This window comes from Ambystoma mexicanum, chromosome 13, assembly GCF_040938575.1.
Source record: "Ambystoma mexicanum isolate Mex_15411 chromosome 13, UKY_AmexF1_1, whole genome shotgun sequence".
NCBI lineage: Eukaryota > Metazoa > Chordata > Amphibia > Caudata > Ambystomatidae > Ambystoma > Ambystoma mexicanum.
The window spans coordinates 157,643,746-157,664,016 of record NC_090938.1 but is presented as its reverse complement, the minus strand read 5'-3'; the positions used below and the strand labels follow the sequence as shown (position 1 = coordinate 157,664,016).

Below are 20,271 nucleotides of genomic sequence, written 5' to 3'. Positions count from 1 at the left end.
AGGTGATGCAGAATCACCCTTCACTTTAGTAAACCTTTATTTTGTAATTATTATTTATTTAATGTGATTTAGTCTGAGAAAAACTCAAACTTTACACATATTATACAAGAAAAACAAAAAATTATACAATATATTTAACAATTACATAAAACAAATACAGCAAATCAATAATTCACATGATACTTCTTAAAAAGAATCCTACATTCACTGACTGGCCTCTTAGCTTCTCACTCGGCCACCAGCCTATATACACATAACAACTCAAGCATTATCACAGTTCCAGCTCTCTTCCCCTGGACTAATCAGATTTATCTCCTTCTTATCAGTAACTCGTTTTAGCATTCCTAACTTAAATTCCACCTTTAGCCATATATTGTAAAGGGCAATTAATAGGCTCATATTCCCCGAGTTTGTACAATAACACCAAAAGGACAGATCTTTCAAAGTTTCCAGATTATGAACATATTTACCAATTAGCAAATGAATAGTATTGGCCAATTCTTGGCAATGAGTTAATAGATGTCTAGCTGTCTCCAGTTTATCCATTTGTTTACAAAGACGGCAAAAACGATCCTTAATAGGAATCATTGATCTGCTCGCCAAGATCATTTATTTTGTAATGGAAAACCTCTTTCTTCTAAGGTGATACTTGCATATTATTGGCAAGTGAGTCGGTTCTCTGAGATGCTTAAAGTATGAACGAGCAGTGCTTGGTTCCAAGAGCCCTTTCAAATATTGGTGATGGGGCTACATCCTGACCCATGGAAAGTTGTATGTAAGGTTCATATTCAGATACAAGAATCTTCTACTCTGCTGTCAGGGTGCAGGGCAGAAAGGGAGATATTTGAACCTGCAAGTCACCAAATGTGCATGGATTTGTGAATCCCTCTTTCTTCCCCTCACTCTTGCCACCCTCTATGGGCCCCCTGTCTCCTTCTTCTGGCTTCTTCTGAAGCCAGAAACCTTGGAGTCATCTTCGACTCCTCTCTTTCCTTCCTCCCTCACATACAGGACCTTGCCAAGAAGGCCCACTTTCAACTCCACCTCCTCAAATAAATCCTTATTTTCCACACTTTCCCCAGAAACTTAATGTCTCCAGAGCTATGGTACTCTACAGGCAGGACTACTGCAACAGTCTCTTCCTCAATCTATCTTCTTAGTCTCTACGACCCCTCCAGCTTATCCAGAATAGGGCTGTGAGACCTATCCTTGGCCTCAAGCCCAGGCCCTGCATCTCTCCAGCCCTAAAACCTCTCCAAATTAAAATCCCTCTGCATCATCCGCAAGGCTGTCTGGCGCCAGGGACCACGCTATCTAGAACTGGCTCTCACCAAATACGCTCCCTCCAGATCTTTACGTTCCTCTGGTGTCAAATCTCTGTTTGTCAAGTGCTTCTTTAAACAGGGAGCTGGTGGCGGATCTCTTTCCTTGCCTGGCTCCTTCCCCTGGAACATCCTCCCCTTTCTCTCCATCTTGAGCCAATCTCCTCAAATTTTGGTAGCTCCTCAAGACTTCCCTTTTCACCTCCTCTTTCCCCCTCTAACTCCCTTGCTAAACCCACAGTCGCTGATATTGGTGACCAATGCCCTTATGCGTCCTTCTGGGCCCTGTCCCCACCACCCCCCAATAGCCTTCAGCTTAAACCCACTCACAGCATTTGCCATTGGGTCCCCACTGGACTGTGCTATCTCACAGGCCTGCACTTATTGCTTCTGTCAGGTGACCACTCTTACCAAGTGATCTCTCCCCAGCACTTCTCTTCGTGGCACTCCTTAGCATTTTCCCCAGCCCCACCCCCTCTCTCTCTGCACTTGCATGTTCTGAATGCTAACAAGGCCTTGTAGGACCGCCCCCTTCTTTCTTCATTGTTATCATATTTGCCTTTCATTCCCATGTTCCCTCCCTGTTGCCCTGTGGGCGCTTTGAAACAATTTACTTGGTGTATAAGTGCCTAACAAATGCACAATAAATAAATAAAATAAATACATCTGTGATAATGGACTCTTTGACATTGATTGGTTTGTTACAGCTTTGGAAGAATGTCTGGAGGAAGCCCTCCAGAAGAAATAGCCCTGCTCCGTGTTAATCAGATTACTCTGCCACAATTACAGCTCGGGGTTTTCCTGGTATACCTCGTATTCCATAAAAAGCTTTTATTTTATTTGAAATTTCTATCCATGCCCACCCTCATATTGAGGGTGGAAATAGTGAACATTAGTGGTTCATGACACTATTGCATATTTCTTGTAATGAGGAGAAGGGTACATTCGGAACCGTTTATGCATTTCAGAGAGGCCACTTGTTTACCCCTTCCAATGTCCCCTTTCAAAAACGTGTTCCATGTATTGAATAGAATCTCTCGTTCTTCTCTTTTCTACAGGAAAACAACTTTCAAAGCTGCTCTGGACTTTGTACAATTTATACATTCACGTTGGGAGTTTAGGGAACCGACTTGTAATGTGCTGTTATTTACCCTCTAGAGATAAATATCTCCAAACCTCTAATGAGGTGGGGGCTAAAAAAGGAAGGTATTTTGCAAATTCTACCTACATTAGCATTGCCTCTAAGGCTGCAATGGTGCTCTGTGAGGCTTAACTATTAAACTGCTCTAACAATTCCTATTGCTGTGCTTGCTGCTTTAATGACTCGTTCCAAATGGTCGTGGACGTTCATCATTATCATATTCAAGTGATCTTGAATCTTAGCATTGTCATTGCACTTCCTGTCCTCAGTAAACTGATCCAGGGGTGATCTTGTCCCATTATATGGACAGTTCAAGCTAGCAGAAGCAATACCCTATTTCATAAAAAATGATTCAGTGACCTTAATGCTGAAATGGGCAGTCTTCCCATAGATCCTTATGAACATGAACATGTTCAAAATGGTGATAGTCATTGGTCTCCTTTACTGCACCACCAGCAACGTTAAATGCACTCAACTTTATCATAACTGTTCTCTGGAATGAACTTTAACAAGAAAGATTTTGTTCATACTTTCTGAAATTGGAAAATATAATCCAAATTACGGATGTGTTGTAAATAAATCCACGGTCTGCTGGCCGTCACTAGATATCTGCTGTCACCTCTTAATGAAAATCTCGATTTAGGAACCATCAATACATTTGTATTTTGTGAGCATAACAATCCCTTGTGATTGTGATGCAAGATCTTGTTTTGAAGTATAAACAGGTGCTAGCCCATGTAAGAATGTAAGTGTTAAACACATACCTTAAACTCAATGTGTTGATGTGATGTAAGTAGTGAAGAGAGTTATGGTAAGTGGTGACGGAATCCTACTTAGAAAGCTGAAAGATGAGACGAGTGTCTGCATTTTGTATTTTTTGTGTTTTTCAGTTGTATATTGTGGCATGCATCAACATAGGGAGTTACAATAGTCAATTTCTGAGTTCATCAAAGAGCCAACTTCAAATGAAAACATCTGTTTTTTTATAAAAAAGGGAGTGTTCTGCGTAGCAGTTTCAATTTGTAAAATGAAGGTTTGTCTAGCTTATTAATTAGAGCTTCAAGGCATAGATATTTTGGCAAATAGTTAGCCAGGGTGCCAACATTTTAATGTAAATCACTTACTGTTTTATAGACTTGTGTGTTGTCCACATATGCATGATATGATATTTTATATTTATGTCAAATGTCATTTAGCGGCCCGACATAGGGGCGTTGGGATACCGCCAACGCTATTAGCGTTACTGTAACTCGGTCTGGTGCAATTTGTGCCGGATCCAGAGTTGCGGTGGTGTTGTAATTCCCCATTTATTAAGAGTCCATAAGCCTCTAGGGGCTTTTCAGTGCTATTACGGCGGCGGTGATAGCATAAAAAATGGGTGGAAAGATGGAGATTTACCTCCAGCTCAAATTGGTAATGCAGCAGTAATAGCGTTACTGCCACATTTTGCCACTCTGCCCAACCCGTGATGATGCCCGTAAACATTTAACAGAAGAGGACACATCAGGGAACACGTGGGTGTTAACGAATACTGGATCCTTAGACTAGGTTCAATGGATCTTTATGAAACCCCTGATTCAATAGGTTTGGAGGTCTTACCTGAGCAGACTGATATGTTCAACGGGAAGCAAATGCTGAAATCAAGAATCTCCCCGACCAACGCGCCAGCCTCTTACCCGGTAGGAAAACCAGAGCGAGAGGTACGTGCCAGTCAGGGAAACCCTCTGGGGAAGAAAACCCTCGTCGAGCGCAGGATCCGAAGATTGGAGTGTGGTTCGCAGGCTGATGACGCCAATTCGATCGTGGCGTTGAGTATCGGAAGACTTCTTCTGGAGAGGGAAGAAATGAGAAGCGAAGTGATGAATAGCAGAAGTACAGAAAGGGAAACGGAAAACAGGAAAGAGATTAATTCCCCTGACCTCTTAACCAGCCGGATTGGAAATACCAGGAGAGAAGCCGAGAATACGGGACACAGAGAGGACGACTGGAACACAAGTCTGTCAGAAGGAAGTAAAGGTGAGTAAGCCCGTAGAATCAAATCCTACAATACTCGAAGAAAGGTTCAGAAAGGGACTTGGACTGGAGTTTTTAATATTACCCGGAATACAGTAGCTTGAGAAACTCAAAGGCGGCGTTTCAGAATGAGACGCAAGATGAATCCGGGTGGTTTGTGTATGCACAGAATGCTGAGTAGAGAATCTGGAAAGTTAAGAGAAGAGGGGTTAGTAATGGTCAGAGGTAAGAGGTTTCTGCTGAGGATTGAAATTGCCTAGTTGCGAACTCACGGAGCATCCGCTAGAACAGTAGCGACGCGAAGAGCTGGAAGTCTCCGTGTCCTATGAGGAGTCATGTGAGCGGTACGCCGTACCTCTGGCGAATGTGAGAGGACTGGAATGGTGCTAGCAGAACCGTTCGCACTGTGATCCGCCATCTTGAAGGTACCACTCCGAATGGAGCCACAGAGCCGGCTTCTGGACCAAAGAGACCAGCGCTTCGTGAGTGTAACAGTGAGAACCTGCATAGGGAGATTTATTTTCGCGAAATGAAAGGACTGGGTTTCACCTTTTGAGTACACTGATAGAAACTACAGTGGAATCAGACTTTGTGAAGGTTCCTGGCTGGAAGAGGAAGAGTCAACTACGACCAAGTCAAAACAGAAATCAAAACCTGGTCCAGAGAAAACTCAACGCAGTGGCTGGGTGGAAAATCCATGCTCTACCGTCCCTCATAGCCTATGTACAGTATAAAGGGACCTTGTATGCCCCGGCTGATATTAGATTTAGATTCCCTGGAGGGATGAAGACTCCTACTTAAAGCCAGGATAAACCTGCTTCCACTGGCGAAAAAGAAATACCTGGTCAAAGGCTTCAATAAAATGCAACTGGGATCTGGTGCACGTTATTTTGTTATGCCCATTTTATAAAAGGGAGAGGATGAGATGTTGGGACCTTATTTTTTAGCATCAAATATCGGATCTTGTAAGGAGGCGATGTTTTTCATTTTTAACTGTATTAACAATTTCTCTATGATCTGAGGAATTAGCTAGGCCAATCCCTAAAAAAGAGGTTTTCCATGCTACATTTTAGTACAGGTTTATGAGGAAAGGTCGGATGGTGATATTAAAAAACTGTAACGGATGTGGTTTTAGTCAGATTAAGTTATATTTTACTGATGTTTAAATCCATTTTTATTTTATTATGTAATGTGTTGTGATCTAATGTATTTGTTATGTTAAAGGAGAAATCTAAATAAAAAAATGATGATGATAGAAACTAGTCAAAACATTAAGAGATCTGTGCAGATATGCTGGCATCTTTTATGAGATGCTGAATGAGTATGGCATGGTTGGCAGTATCAAAAGCAGTTGACAGGTTCAACAGTACAAGTAAAGTCAGACCGTCTGTATCTGCTTGTTCCAGAATTCCTCCCATACTTTGAGGAACACTGTTTCTGTTACAACTCTAGGGCTAACACCTGAGTGATTTGGATCAAGACATCAGTTGATTCAATATCAATAAACTATTGAGACTATCTGTTGTAGTACCTTCGATAGCCATGGGTGTCCAGCAATTGGTCCGTAATTGTTCAAAATGACTGGGTTTAAGGGTGATTTTGTTATGAGGGGGGTTATACTGGATGCTTTTAGTTGTGGGGGATAAGCCCTTGAACTAAGGACTTGTTGATAAGAATCCTAATAACTTCTGCAATTGATTCTGCAAATAATGTTGCTGATGAAGCTTTGGAAAGGTATTGTTGGTTTCAGTTCTTTTTTAGAGTTTCTAAGATCTCTTTAGAAGAGGTTGAACAAAGATCAATGCTGGGATCTCCCCTTCTTTGTGAGTTTGCGTTTGTCCTTGTTTGACTGTTTTGGAGATATTTAATTTACACAGTAAAGTATTATCCTAAATATTTTCCATTTTAGAAATTAACAAATCATTTAAATCAATACATTGGTTCTCCCTTATGGGAATTACTTTCTGGGCGGTTTCTTGCTTCACAATCTATATATAGCTTTCTCTGGATGTTTTCTGCCTTACTAATTAGTTTCTGGAGGTAACATTGTGTTTGCGTGCAATATGGTCAATTAATATCTTTTACTAGTATGTTTTTGTTTTTTCATCCAGGCCTCAGATGAGGTTTTTTCCAGTGCAAATGGAATTTCAATGGTGTAATTTTAATTTCTTTTAGATTTGGAGTGTACCAAGGTGCTTGTGTTTTTGGTTGTGTCTATTTACAAGCTGCCATGGTGCAATATAGTCACATGATTTATTAAAAGATGAAAGTACATTATCTGCAAAGTAAGTACACAAAGATCTGGATCAATTGTTAGCTGATACAATGTTTCCCTTATATTAGTTTCTCTCTCTTATGAGAAAAAGTTTTAAATGTAATGTTTACCGAAGAATTTGAAGAACCTGGAACAGAGATTCCAAAGAATCTAATAACGATGTCAGACCAGGACACTGGAGATTTATTTTGAAATGTTATCACTAATTCTCCCCAAAATTCTTACTCTATACAGTGACCCTTCTGATGGCTGCCTCTACAGGGAGATTACTAAAACTGGGTGCTGAAAAGAGATTGCAGAAAATGTTTGAAAGTAGGACCATTTGTTAAACTCGACAAGGAGCATATGTTTTTTTCATAGATATGAATCATCTGACAGGAGCCAGTTTTCTAAATGATCCAGAAAGGGTTTTACTTAGTAAGCCTGGTGGTCGGTACCATAATAACACTTTAAAAAAGTTCTTTCATCATCTATACATCTAAAGAAAAGGAATTCCCCTGATTCTGCACATTCTAATTACTAAGGGGGGTTTCATTTTATATTTCTTTTTATAGATGAGTTTTGTGCTTTCCCTATTCCCAAATGGTCTAGTAGCCCAAGACATGCAATACTCAGAGGGAATAAAAATATGTCACAAGGCTTTTCCGTCCTTTTTAAGCCAGGTTTCTATGATGAACTAATACTGCAAACCAGCATCTAGACAAAGATTGAAAACTTCAGCTGCGAGAAAGTATTGAGGGACTTCATTTTCCCTCTTTTATACAGCCTATTCCTTAATTTAGTTTTTTCCTACTCTTCTTTCTTAGGTTCACGCATCTAACGTTTTCTGCTTGTCTTGAAGGACATTTGGTGTTATTTTAATTATTCTGTCAATAACAGGACCACCAGTTCTGAAGTGTTTTTCCACAATGTTCTTAATTCATCTTCCGGAGTGTATCAGCAGTTCTAGTGGCATCTTGCTGACAGAGGAAGAGTTCTTCATTAGTATCAGAGATGTAGGTCATTGCTTTGGGATTCAGTGTTTCTTCACATAGATGACAGGCCGGAAAGTAGGCGTCTCTGGCAACTCAGTGTTAACATTGATGGTGAATGAAAACCCTACAGAGAAATCCTTCTTCGACATGCAATCCCGCATCCAAGGTTTTAAGCAAAACGTGCAACAGCTTGCTCAGACACCACCACAAGGAGAGTTTGGAAAAAATACACACATCAACTTGTTCCAAACATTGCACTATGCAAGGCTGTGGTTTAAGACCTGAATATTTGCAGACTCCAATGGTAAACTCCACTGTGCAAAACATAAGGGCCCCTCGTTAGACTGTGCCATAAACATTTATAATTAAGAATAATGCTAGAAAAATATTCTTTTGTCCACATTGATCATGATACTTAAGTGCCTGGTCTAGTTAAAAGAAATACAATGTGATAACATGTCATAGAATGTGATGCATTTGTCAGTGTTAGTCTGTGTAACACTGCACCCTGAAACTGGTGCATGTCACTGCACTCTCCATCCACACATCCTTCCCCCTGATAGAAGAGTGAGCGGCACCCTCTGAAATCAAGAATCACAGCTTTTAATTCATTTATTACTTTATTTGCTGGCCTAAACATTCACTATTATTCAGTATTGTCAACATATTCCATAGATAAAAGTATATATGCATTTTTCCAAAAGAGTTGGCCACAGTGTAGAAATGGATCAGGGCTAAATAAAGATGTGATTCTGTGAAGGGTTCCTCTGCTCTGCTTCTGGGATCATCAGTCCACTGGAAAACAAGAGAAATAGTCATTGAGAATGGACACAGGACTCCTTCTGGGAACTTGCTGGTTTAATCTGGTCCCAACTGTGGAGAATCTTTATTTCATCATAGATTCTTAAACTCTCCTACTTAATGGACACCTTTTTATCAGAGAATTGTCCCTGGTTCACCCAACTTTTGTGTGGTTTGGCGGTATTAGGCATATCCTTTCCTTGCTCTCTGAACTCATTGTGCTTTCTTTATGAAAAGGTTTCCCATATGAATGTTGCATGTACACTCTTTATTCTGCGTAGCATGGTGACCCCACTTGGTGATACTTGTACTATCTCCAATTTGAATAAATAACCGTACGGCTACACTCACAAATCTCCAACACACTCATGCACCATTCCACTATCAGACCTATTCTTCACTATTTGCTTCATGAAGCTGATTGCTACTGTCGCCCCCTCCAGGTGCCATACTGACAGGTTACAAATCTAACAAAAGGACATGCCTTCATCTGGGAATAAAAGGACTGCATGACCAGGGGAGTTGCTAGGTCTGGAAAAGACCTGGGGCTACTCTGATGTCGGAACTGTTAGGACTGGGGGCTAGCTAGTCTTTTGGCTGTAGCTCCTGAGATTCTATCCGGGGCTACAAACAAAAGATCAGGGGCTATAGCCCCCTTAGCCCCCCCCTAGCAACGCCCCTGTGCATGACTGTACACATTCATGGATTATTGGAGACAGGCAAAATGGCTCGCTTTGCATGTGGAGTTGGGGAAGGGGCCCCAGCACCGCATTCCACTCCACGTAGCAACAGCTTCCCCTGAAACCTTGCCACTTTCAGATTCTGTGCCACCATAACCATTACACATCTCACTGTCACCCTTTTATAGCACTTAATGGTACCAGTCCTTGACTCAAAGAGTATATGATGAGTGCGACCTTAGATAAGAGCAATAACAAAATATGGCTAAAGTGCGCCATGAAGCCTTTGGGCGTGTGGGGCGATATAAGCACTAAATAATGAAATACAAATAATGATCATTGAGTTCTGTGCCTCACTTTATGGATGGGAGTCTTTTGAAACTGAAGGGATGGTTCTTGATGGGACAGTCTTGATGTTTCATGTGAGTGGGGAAGAAAGTGCCTTAAGCAAGAGACGTATGGTGATAATGTTGGCTGCCACGTCTGCCTCTATGCGCCTCCTTCCTTCTCCCTGCAAAGCTATTTAGAAACGAGTGCCATTTGACTTTACAGTGCCTAGACAGTTCTGAGACCTCGGGTGATCAATTTCCACTTCCCGCCTCCGCCTCCCATGGCTTCCAGGAGCTGCACTCTGCAATGTTCTCGTCACTCTGCAGCCCACCCCCACCACTATCCCCCAAGAGTGGGCTTATAACCAAACTCCCTTTAAAACCCTAGCCTTCTACAGCGCGCTCCTGAGTGTTGTGTGCTGATGTCAGGCAAAAGACTATGCATATGATGTAGGTCATGAGTACAAGAGTCAACCTGTAATCCGGGATGTGTTTGCGCGGGTGAGTTGGTGAGCGTGGTGCAATCTACAGTTACAGAGGAAAAACCTGATGCAACACTAAACTGGATTCCCAAGGCTGGACTCAGCACCAGCGAGAGTGGAAGCTGGCACACCTTTATTTTAATAATGGCAGGTGTCTGTGCCATGATGTTCCCATGTTGGTTGCGTGCAGGTCCTCTGGTTAGATGCACTAACATGATGCCCGTCCATTGGGGATAGGGAGGTTCTATCAATAGATTTTCTATCAAAGGAGAATCCATTGCCTTTTTATCATCGAGTTTCTCCTCAAATGTGCGCGGGGGGGGGCGGGTTGGGTTAGGCTAATAAGTAGGTAGAAGGGGTATGGGGGGCTGCCGCAAAATGTCACAAAATAAAAATAGAATTGCGATGAAAAAACCTTGATGGAATCCCATAGCTCTGTCCATTGTCCTTGCTTGCTTATAACATTGTGGAGAGGTCAGTTGAGGTCTACGGATTGGCATAGCTAATTCTGTATCAAAAAGGCTTCCCCCGTCTCTTCACATCTTGAACCCTGTCACAGAAGAGTAGCCCAAAAATGTCCCTTCATCAACTTTATATCACCAATTTCCATCAAGTCACCAGTGTCCCAAATAAACATAATATTGGATGACTCTTTCCTAGCCATGGATCTGGCATGAAACGGCCTTGCCTGGCTGCTTTTTCACATCCTTACCATTTTGGTGTTCTGGCAGCATCTCCTGCAGAAGACCTTCCAGGGCCACGCGGTATTTCTCCATCTGGCGGGCACTAAGCCTCAGCCCAAACTCCACGGGTGCCGTCAGCTGTGGGAGGAATATCAGTGAGGCTTTAATATGCCAGCCTTAGATATTGAGCGGAAATCATCGCATGAAGGAGGCTGCCATGCTCTTATATATATCTTATTCGTTTTCATTATTTGAATGGCATAAGGAACACCTTCCTGCATATAAACCTTGACCAATGTTTCAAACTAAATAGCAATAAACGTATGAAGATAAAACACAACAGTAATATTTAATCAAAATCAATTTATTCAAGATGTTTCCTAAAGTTAGTCAGAAATGTCACTGCATTTCAGTCAAGAGTTTTACATTTCTTTGGTTTAGGAATCTTACACCAGTAAATTGAAGTAATCTTAGTATTGCGTAGTCTTTCAAAGATTTTTGTGTCATTTTTCCTGTAAGGGAGCATGAAATCCCCATAGACGTTCAGCAAGCGATTAGTCAAGAAGCACATTGGCTGAGCTCCCTTTGGTCAATACCAAAGCCCTGCCCAAAATACAAAAGGTTGTCTCTGATGCAAACCCGTATTAACTTCAGAAAAGTGAGCTGGACATTGGCAGACAAGACAATAGACTTGGCATGATTATCCAGGCTGAGGCCAGAGTTGCTAACATTACTGCACAATACTGGCACCACACACATGTGAATCTCATGAGTTATGACAGGGCAGGACAAAGCGAATACTCTGTGTGTATACAGCCTCATAGCCAAACAATAAGGAAGGAACTGCAATCCTTTTTTAAAACCTGTCAAGCCATTTCTGACATGTGAAATACTAGCTGGAAATGCCTCCTTTGGCAGAGGGTGCCTGTGTGATGGCCTCTGGGAAGGCAGCGACATTGCACCGCACTTGCGTTGGGGGGATTCCCTTGCGACCACAACCTTCTGATCACACTACATAGTGGGGGGAACCCTCAAAGGAAAACCCTGAATATTTAGAACTGTGAGGGGGTAATCTAAATCTTATTGTGTTCCCTGAAGTCTATGCTGTCCCGCGATACTGATCGGGTGCACAGAGCAATTGGCAATTTGGTGTGCTGGTGCTGTTCTTTTGCTAATACTAACTAGGTCTCCGATAGTCTGCACTAAGTGTATGTGTCTATATTGAGTACATTATTGTGCACATGTGATAATAGTCAGGACACATATTCGTGATTCAGAGCGTGTTGGAATTCTTGTAGGTTGGGAGAGATAGTTCAAAACATCTGGAGTATCGCAGGCTCCAGACCCCTGCTCGAGAAGAAACTCAACTCCTCAAAACAATGTTGAGGTGGGGATGGTCTCTATCAGGAGATGGTCCCTGCTTCACAACCACAGGATGATACCTGCTGATGCACCAAGGTCTTCACTTACTTCCCATTACACTGTCTGGAGGGCAAAGCAAGTGAGAAGACCGTATAGGTACAATGTTTTGGTCGGGTATTCACAAATATCTGGGCACATGTTACAGACTCGGTCATAGCAGAGTGAGACAGGGTAAGACCTTTGAATTTCCCACTGTTGGCGAGAAAGGCCTCAGTTTTAGTGAGATGAAATCCTATTTTACCATGTGGATTAAATAAAATTCATTGTGTCCCTGTTATCCCCATTGTTTAAGAAAGGGCAATTTTCTTGCTGGACTGCAATGAGTGTTTGTGGGTTACCACAATCGACATTCCTAAAGAAATATAAGTATTTAAAAAACCTAGAAATAGCTCTTCTGGCTTAAAATATCTCCATATAGGAGAGGCTTCTATCATGATCTGCTGCGACTAGAAGCAGGCGATATGTCACCATCAGCGATTTCTTTAATTTACAGCCTTAGGCCACGAATGAGCAGCCCCTTTTGGGACAATTGGAGGGAAGGGGATTGTCAGGTGAAGTTTTCCAGAAAATAGCCAGATTGAAAGGTGGAGATAGATAACACGATACAGAGCTCAGTCACCGGCTGGCAGTCACAGCAGATCCCAAAAGACTGGCTGGCAGGAAGGAAGTGTGGGCCTCAACTTGACCAAGTGTGTGTGTCCATTCAAGCTGGATGCAAGTATCAGATGGTCTTTGCACCGAGGAGTAGTGTGTATTAGAGCCTAAAGGTAGATGTCTACCTGGTTGACCAATTCTGCTATGACCAAATAGATTCGAAGGAAGAAGGAGAAGGAATGTAGAAGGAAGCACCGGAATTGGAAGTCTACACATTTGTGGGTTATTACAATTTTTTGGGGGAACCTATTTCCAGGTGGAAAGACTGCAAACTTAACATGATTTGCCTGGTGGAAGGCAACTGATTAGCGTGTTGGGTCCAATTCATAAAGATTTGCAGAGAAGCAATTGCAGAGATACCTCTGAGAATCTCAGATGTGCACGTTCACCCTTAAAACGGATTCAGAAATCCCTAAACCTCAGAACCCGTGGAGAGGCCGGGAGAGGACCTTGATCAAACCTGTGTGAATCATATTTACAGATGAGCATATCAAGGATGCACCAGGTATCTCCAGATTTGCCTCACTTCTTGCACCTGCTAATCGGCTGTAGGTGAGCAGGTGCAAAGTCGACATATTTAATAAGGATTTGTGCTATTTTGCGCACAAACCTGGTGCGTTGCCAAACTATTGTTTCTTCCAGTTACTAACATCATTTTGAACCAGTCCCTCAATTACAATTATAAGTAAATTACACTGCAAGCTATTATAATGGGATCATTCACAACTATAATTATTTTCTTTTTTTCTAAAGAATTACTTCCTTTTGTAATGTTGTAGCATCGGCTGGTGTTCAGTGCATGCTTTTTAAACGTGAATGTAGTCACTTAAAGATAGCTGAATCCATGCACCCGCCATCATTTATCAACCCAAATGTTTCAGGATTGGCTGCATGTACCATTTCTAGGCTTTCACTTGATTATAACCATTGCATTTTTCCTCTTGCACTCCGCGCTTTGGAATTAGCCAAATGCGCGACCGCACTCGCACATGCATATGCAGCTCACAAACAACTAGAATGACACTTTGCACAACACTTCTACCATAAGAATGTAGATACCGTTCACGACAATTTTACCTGTACCTACACACATAACTGACTATCCTATTACACACCCTCCCCAGCTTATTTCCGTAGCGTACCTCTCTCCACCCCTACACATGCCAATTAGACGTGGGTGACTAGCAGGGACTCGCCCAAGCCATCATAACCTTTCATGGCCATTATTCACACATACACACTAGCACCTCCTAACGTTCCCATACTTCGGTCCCTTCGAGGCAGTGCCATATTGTCCATTAGCCCAAGTAGGCACCAGCCTTTGGGCCGCACTCCTTTTAGGGGCCTGATGACAACGGATCAAAATAAAGCGCTGCAGAAAAATTAAAAACGTATTAGGAGATCATTTGCGAGGGGGTACCCTGACATTTCGACTGCCTAGGGGCCTCCACAGGGTTTAATCCGGCACTGCTCCCAGGGCGTTTCATGGGGAAATGCGCTAAACAAATGAGGACATTTAATTAAATGCAATATTCACAGGCATCTTCGGATTGGCTCCACTGTAAATCTTTGTGAATCAGACCCTTCGTATTTATAAAAGCTCCAGCTAATAGGGAGCGCTTTTGCAGCATGATAGTCTGTTGGTTACTGCCACATCAACACATCTTGAGACAACTCTGCAGCAAGAACAATTTGCAGCATTTAAATTGAAAGTAAATTATGGACACACACACATGACGCTCACGCACATGTGCGTGTATGATGTGCACGTGTGCACTCAAACACTCCTCCTCCATCTCAGTGAGACCAATGTTTAAACACAATGCAATTTACAAGGGACTCACACATTCTCACTCCCGCTTTTGGGGTAGTTTTTGGATTTTGGAAATGTCGGCAGGGGGAAACAATTTGTAGATCTGCGTATTGTGTGAGGAGGTTTGAGAAGAACTATGCACCCAGAACCCCACAGCAGTGCTGAGCGACAATGGGGTGAAGTTTGAATGACATTGCCATCTTTAAATCCCTGATGTCCTTTTCAGAGCTAAAAATCCAGATATTTTATGACAAACAGTGTCTGAATGTGATCGCTCGAAAATGATGGTGCCATTTAGGTCCTGGAAGGTCCTTTTCGGTGCAGAACTGGTTATTTGAAAGGTCCACTCACTAGTCTCTCTCCCTTTGTTTCTGCAGAGCCTGGACAAGGGCCATTAAGCAAGCTTGGGTAGGCACCTAGGATGCCTCAAGCAGCGGAATGCCACATTATCCATGGAAACAGCAAGGGTTGTCCCTGCTCCACCATCCCTGAGGGCAAAACCATTTCTGCTTTACCTCGAACGCCAAATATCCGTCCAAGCTCTGAAAAAACGGTGCTCTTCTGTAGTAATTAAGAAGTCTTTTTTATTGTACTTTATCCATTATTCTCGTTCCTGAAAGAGAAAAGTGTTTTCTCAACATTCTTTCATTAAAAAATGTTTTTCTATGTTGACGCCACTGCAATCTCAAGTCAGAAGAAGATGTAGGAAATGAGAGCTGGTTTCTTTAGAAGTGTAAGCTATTATTATAAGTTGTGCACTTTCTTTTCAACTATTTTACATTCTAATTCTCAAATTTGAGGTCTGGTATTTGTGTGTACTGCAGCGCTAATCCACTGCCTGGGCCCTAAACTCTCAAATGCTCCTTTATATTAATGTGCATGTCCCTGATTCTGCAGCCAACATCCCAAAACTACTGTGAGAAGGGCTTTCAGCCACAGTTAGAATGCTCATTTATTCAGTATCAACGTTTTATGTGTAAAGATATTGACATCTTGCACACTTATCTCCTATTCATACAAGGCCCCTATATTATTGCACACATACAAATGGCAGGTGACCACAATTCTCACCAAGTCAATTTAATAGGGGGATGTCTGGAACGGTGCAAAACGGGCAATGTTGGTGTCCTAAAGTGTTGGGGAGCTACTTGAGGAAGATGTTGAAAGCCAGAGACCCAAGCAAACCCTGTTCAAGCAGCGGGCGCCTTGGGAGTGTTAGATGTGGCTGACTGGCATCTAGTTTGAAGGCAGAAGGGATATGGGATTGCGGGCAGAGGAAGGATGGGTCGAGGAAGGAGCGGCTCCTTTACCTTGATGATTTCATCCTCCTGCAGGTTCTCGTAGCTGGAGAGATCTGCAAAGTCACCATCTTCGGATCGCAATGACTTCTTCATAGCGTTGTTCCTCGCCTTCTCCTGCAAAGACACGTGGGAGAGCGACAATAACAGCTGTACCAAGAACTTCATGGATATCAGAAGACAACATCCCTAGCTGGGCAGAGAAGCTATGAGCGAGATCCATGCCTCGAAGGCAGCCTTCCCACCATGGTAGAAGAGCTATGAGCCTCTCATCAGAGCAGGAACCTTTCCTTATTGATCAGAGGGTATCCAGTGCCAATCTTCATTATACCTAAGGAACGTTGGTCTTAGTTACAAGACACAGGGATGCATATCATCCCTCACTAGGCTCAGGATATGTGACTAGGAATCACATTTTGGTGCATCCAGCACTCTTAATTGGGCACAGACATGATCCATAAGCAAAACACCCATGCAAAGATGGGGCTTTTTCATGAGTACAAGAACTACATTTAGAAATTACACCCATGGATACAGATCAACCTTTAATAGGCTCAGGTTATCTGAATGAGATTCGCATCTTGGTGGATCCAGTAACCGTTATTGGGCACCATGATGGGCCATGATCCGTATGCCCAAGAGAATTTGAGGCCTTTTGATAACTTTAAGAACTACAAGTAGAAGTTACACCCGGAGATACATATCATCCTTCATTAGGCTCAGGTATCTGAATAGGATTCACATCTTGGTAGATCCAGCACTCTTTATTGGGTACAGACATAGGCCATGATTAACACACCCAGGAGAAGATGGAGCTTTTTCATAAGTACAAGAAGTACAAGTAGAAGTTACACCCAGGGATATATATCCTTTACTAGGCGTGGGTTATCTGAAAGGGATTCACATCCTGGTGGATCCAGCACTACTTTTTGGGCACAGACATGAACCATGATCAACACACCCAGGGGAAGATGGGGCTGTTTCACGAGGACAAGATCTACAAGTAGAAGTTACACCGGGGATACATATCATCCCACACTATGCTTAGGTTATCTGAATGGAATTCACATCCTGGTAGATCCAGCACTCCTTATTGGGCACAGACATAGGTCATGATCAACACACCCATGAGAAGATGGGGCTCTTTCACGAGGACAAGATCTACAAGTAGAAGTTGCACCCGGGGATACATATCCTTTACTAGGCTTGGGTTATCTGAATGGGATTCACATCTTGGTAGATCCAGCAGTCCTTATTGGGGAGAGACATAGGCCATGATCAATACACCCAGGGGAAGACAGAACTTTTTGATGAACAGAAGAATTCTCTCCAGAAGCTACACCAATGGGGATCCTCCCATACATGGAACAGACGATAGGAAGTGGAGCCAACATTGCAGGGAAATGGGATTCTTGAGAAGGAATCACCCTAAGGGAAGACTTCCTCCCTTACACTGCACTATCCCACCCAGTAGTCATCACATACCTTACCAAGGAGGGACATCACGACCACACACCCATGGAAGAGAGCACCCCTGATTGCATCAGGGATGAGGGCATAAGACCCCCGAAAGATAAGGCTCCCTTCTACGCACATTTGATACGTTCTTTAATCATGAGCATCAAAACCATTGTTGCTGCACTCCGTTGCTAACACTGCTGTCTCTGTACAGTGCAGCACCTGCTAACACTGGCCACCATGTGCAAAATACCCCTTCATGACACTGCTAACACTGCTCTTGCTAAAGGTATATGAACTGGAAACGCCTGAAGCATGCTTGCAGCTAACACTGTTAGAGCTGCAACCTACACTGATCACTGCTAATATTGCCAGTTTTCTATTTTACCCATTGCTAACACTGCTAGCCCCTTAAAGTACACTACCTGCTACACAGCCTACCAAAAATGCACTGTAACCACTACTTACACTGCGATCCCAATACTCTGCTACTACTGCAATCCGGGAACCACTTATGAACTGCAAACACGAGCTGCCATGTGCAGTATACTTGCCGCTAACACCGACAGCACTCAGCCCTGAACTTCAGGCTTCCGACTAATAATACCAGCACTGTGCTTTATATCCATTGCTAACACTGATAGCCTGTACAATTGACTAACTGTCCACACTGTGAGCCCTGTTACATATAAGCACATATAACACTGCCGGATCTGCCACTATCCTACATCCATTTACACAGTGCCAGCACTGCTAGCCACAATCAGTGTACACACTGCTCTCTGTCAGCCTACGCTGTACTCCCAATGCGAACACTGATAGCCCTGAACAGTGTGGCCTGCCCTTTACAATGGAATTGCTTCAAACACTGCCTGTCCTGTTCTGTATAAGCACTGCAAACACTGACAGTTCTCTGTAGTGTGCTAGCTACTAAGACCCTCAGCACTGAACAGTAATCCCAGTAGTAGATCTCCCAGCCCTTGGCCTAGCATCTGAAAGCATGAGTCCTTGACACCAAACTCGTGGCTATCATGCACCCTGGTGGCACTGCCAGCCCTGTACAGTAAACCCACTGCTGACCCTGTCAGCCCTGTACCTGCTCACTGCCCACACTGCAGCCAGGGCCCCTTATATATTTAAATGCCAGATCACCATCACTCGGGCTCACCTGCATCCTCATGGACTCGCTGACGGTGAAGATGGGCAGGAAGCCCTGGGCCTGCTCGGCTAGCACGGCGACCAGGTAGGCTGCCAGCAGAACAGACACCACCTTCCTGGAGACCATGATGGATCTACTGTAGAGTGTGGATGTGGGCAAGTGGACTGTCCCTCTGGCTACCTTCTCACCCTCTACCACACTCTCTGTTTCGCTGCCACCTTCTTTGCTTCTCGGGAGCTCTATAGGTCGCCTGCTCTGCCTCTCTGTGGCCGACTCTGCTCTCTGCAGCCCTTATATCCTAGAGCACTGGGTGATGAATAGCCCTTGACCTTTGGCGACAGCCCTTCTCTACCGACCCTGCCATAACAGATGTCCTAATGCAGTCCTGCCTGGATACCTGGGCTTGGATGGGGGTGGGTGAGGGTGGGGGGGCAATACTTTCAGATTTATGGTCGCTGCAGCTCGACCAGGAAAGAATGTCGAGAGGTTATTGGATTCTGCAGAATAGAGGCGCTGGAACGAGCAACTCCCAGTGGGTGTGTGCACACGTGCCTGTGCTGTCAGCTTGTTGTTTATGAGGTGTTTGCAAGTGTTTATTTCATTCGCACGTCTATAAATGTGTCTGTGCAACGTGTGTGCACACATGCCGTCTGTAAGCCTTTCCGTGTTCCTGTCCAATGTCTGCTGCCATATGTCTTCATGCATAAACATGTGAAATGTGTCTATCTGTGGCCCTCAAATGTGCATGCACGTGGCGGACATCGCCTATGTGGCTACACGTGACATCTGTCTTCATGGTTGCCAAATGTAGGCCTATGCATTTATCTGTGGCATGTATGTTTATGAATGTAGATGTTTCAAATACATGTCTATGCCTGTACATGTGACAGATATACGTACTTATAGATTCGTGCAACATCTATATACACCTGCCTTATAAGAATCTTAGGGTGCAAAGGTCCTATATGTAAATCTATGTGTGGGTCTTTGCAATGTGTTTGGAAATGTGACCTATGTCTGTATGCACCTTCAATGTGCATATCCATTGCCACGTGTTGGGGGGCTGTTTTGGTGAGTGACATTGGGCCTCATTACGAGTACGGCGATGTGGGAAAAAACAGTGGTAATGCAGTGGAAACTCTGTTAACACTGCATTGCCGCCACATTACTGCACCACTGCACTACAACTTTGGGGGTACAGTGGAGTACGTGGAGGAATCTACTCCAGCTAGAGGTAAATCCATCACCGTACTGGCAAAACCCAGCGATATCTGCAGAATTACAGCCGGGAGAAATACAGCTGCCTGTAATTCTGCTGAAATCCCCATGGAGTCCTAAGGACTCCAAAAAATGGGGAGCCCGCATATCACCACTTAAAATCTGTGGGATCGAGTGGTGTAACGGTAAGTCCGTTTGCTGGTATTTTGGCAGGTTTACCACTGAAATACCTCCAAACTTGCAATGAGGCCTATTATTGTTAATGGGACCCAGGTGTGTACTGTCGCCTGCCCTTCAAGTACTCGATGGCCGCCTCTAGGGGACCTGTTCTGAGGCTGAGGGGTAGAGGTTAGCATAAGACCACATTGGCTGAGCAGGAATTAGTACTGTTTGTGAGACCTAGTCATGCACCTTTCACAGCATGGATGCCGCTCAGAGACCATTTCTGGCTCTAAATTTGGAAGGTGTTTGGTAATGTCCCCCAGACACGTCATCTGATTCTCAAAGTATGATTTTTTAAATTAATGTGGAACTGGTTAATACAAGCAA

At 43.4% G+C, this 20,271-nt stretch overlaps 1 protein-coding gene across 1 annotated transcript; it reads right to left on the bottom strand.

The window, feature by feature from the left end:
- Positions 1-8,357: 8,357 nt before the first annotated feature.
- Positions 8,358-18,756, bottom strand: LOC138520097 (promotilin-like). Its single transcript, XM_069632610.1, has 4 exons — positions 18,514-18,756; positions 15,900-16,004; positions 10,730-10,838; positions 8,358-8,520 (listed from the first exon to the last, which is right to left on the bottom strand). Exons 1-4 carry the CDS (start codon positions 18,628-18,630, stop codon positions 8,513-8,515), a joined length of 339 nt encoding a protein of 112 aa, XP_069488711.1. The 5' UTR covers positions 18,631-18,756; the 3' UTR covers positions 8,358-8,512.
- Between the last annotated feature and the right edge of the window lie 1,515 nt (positions 18,757-20,271).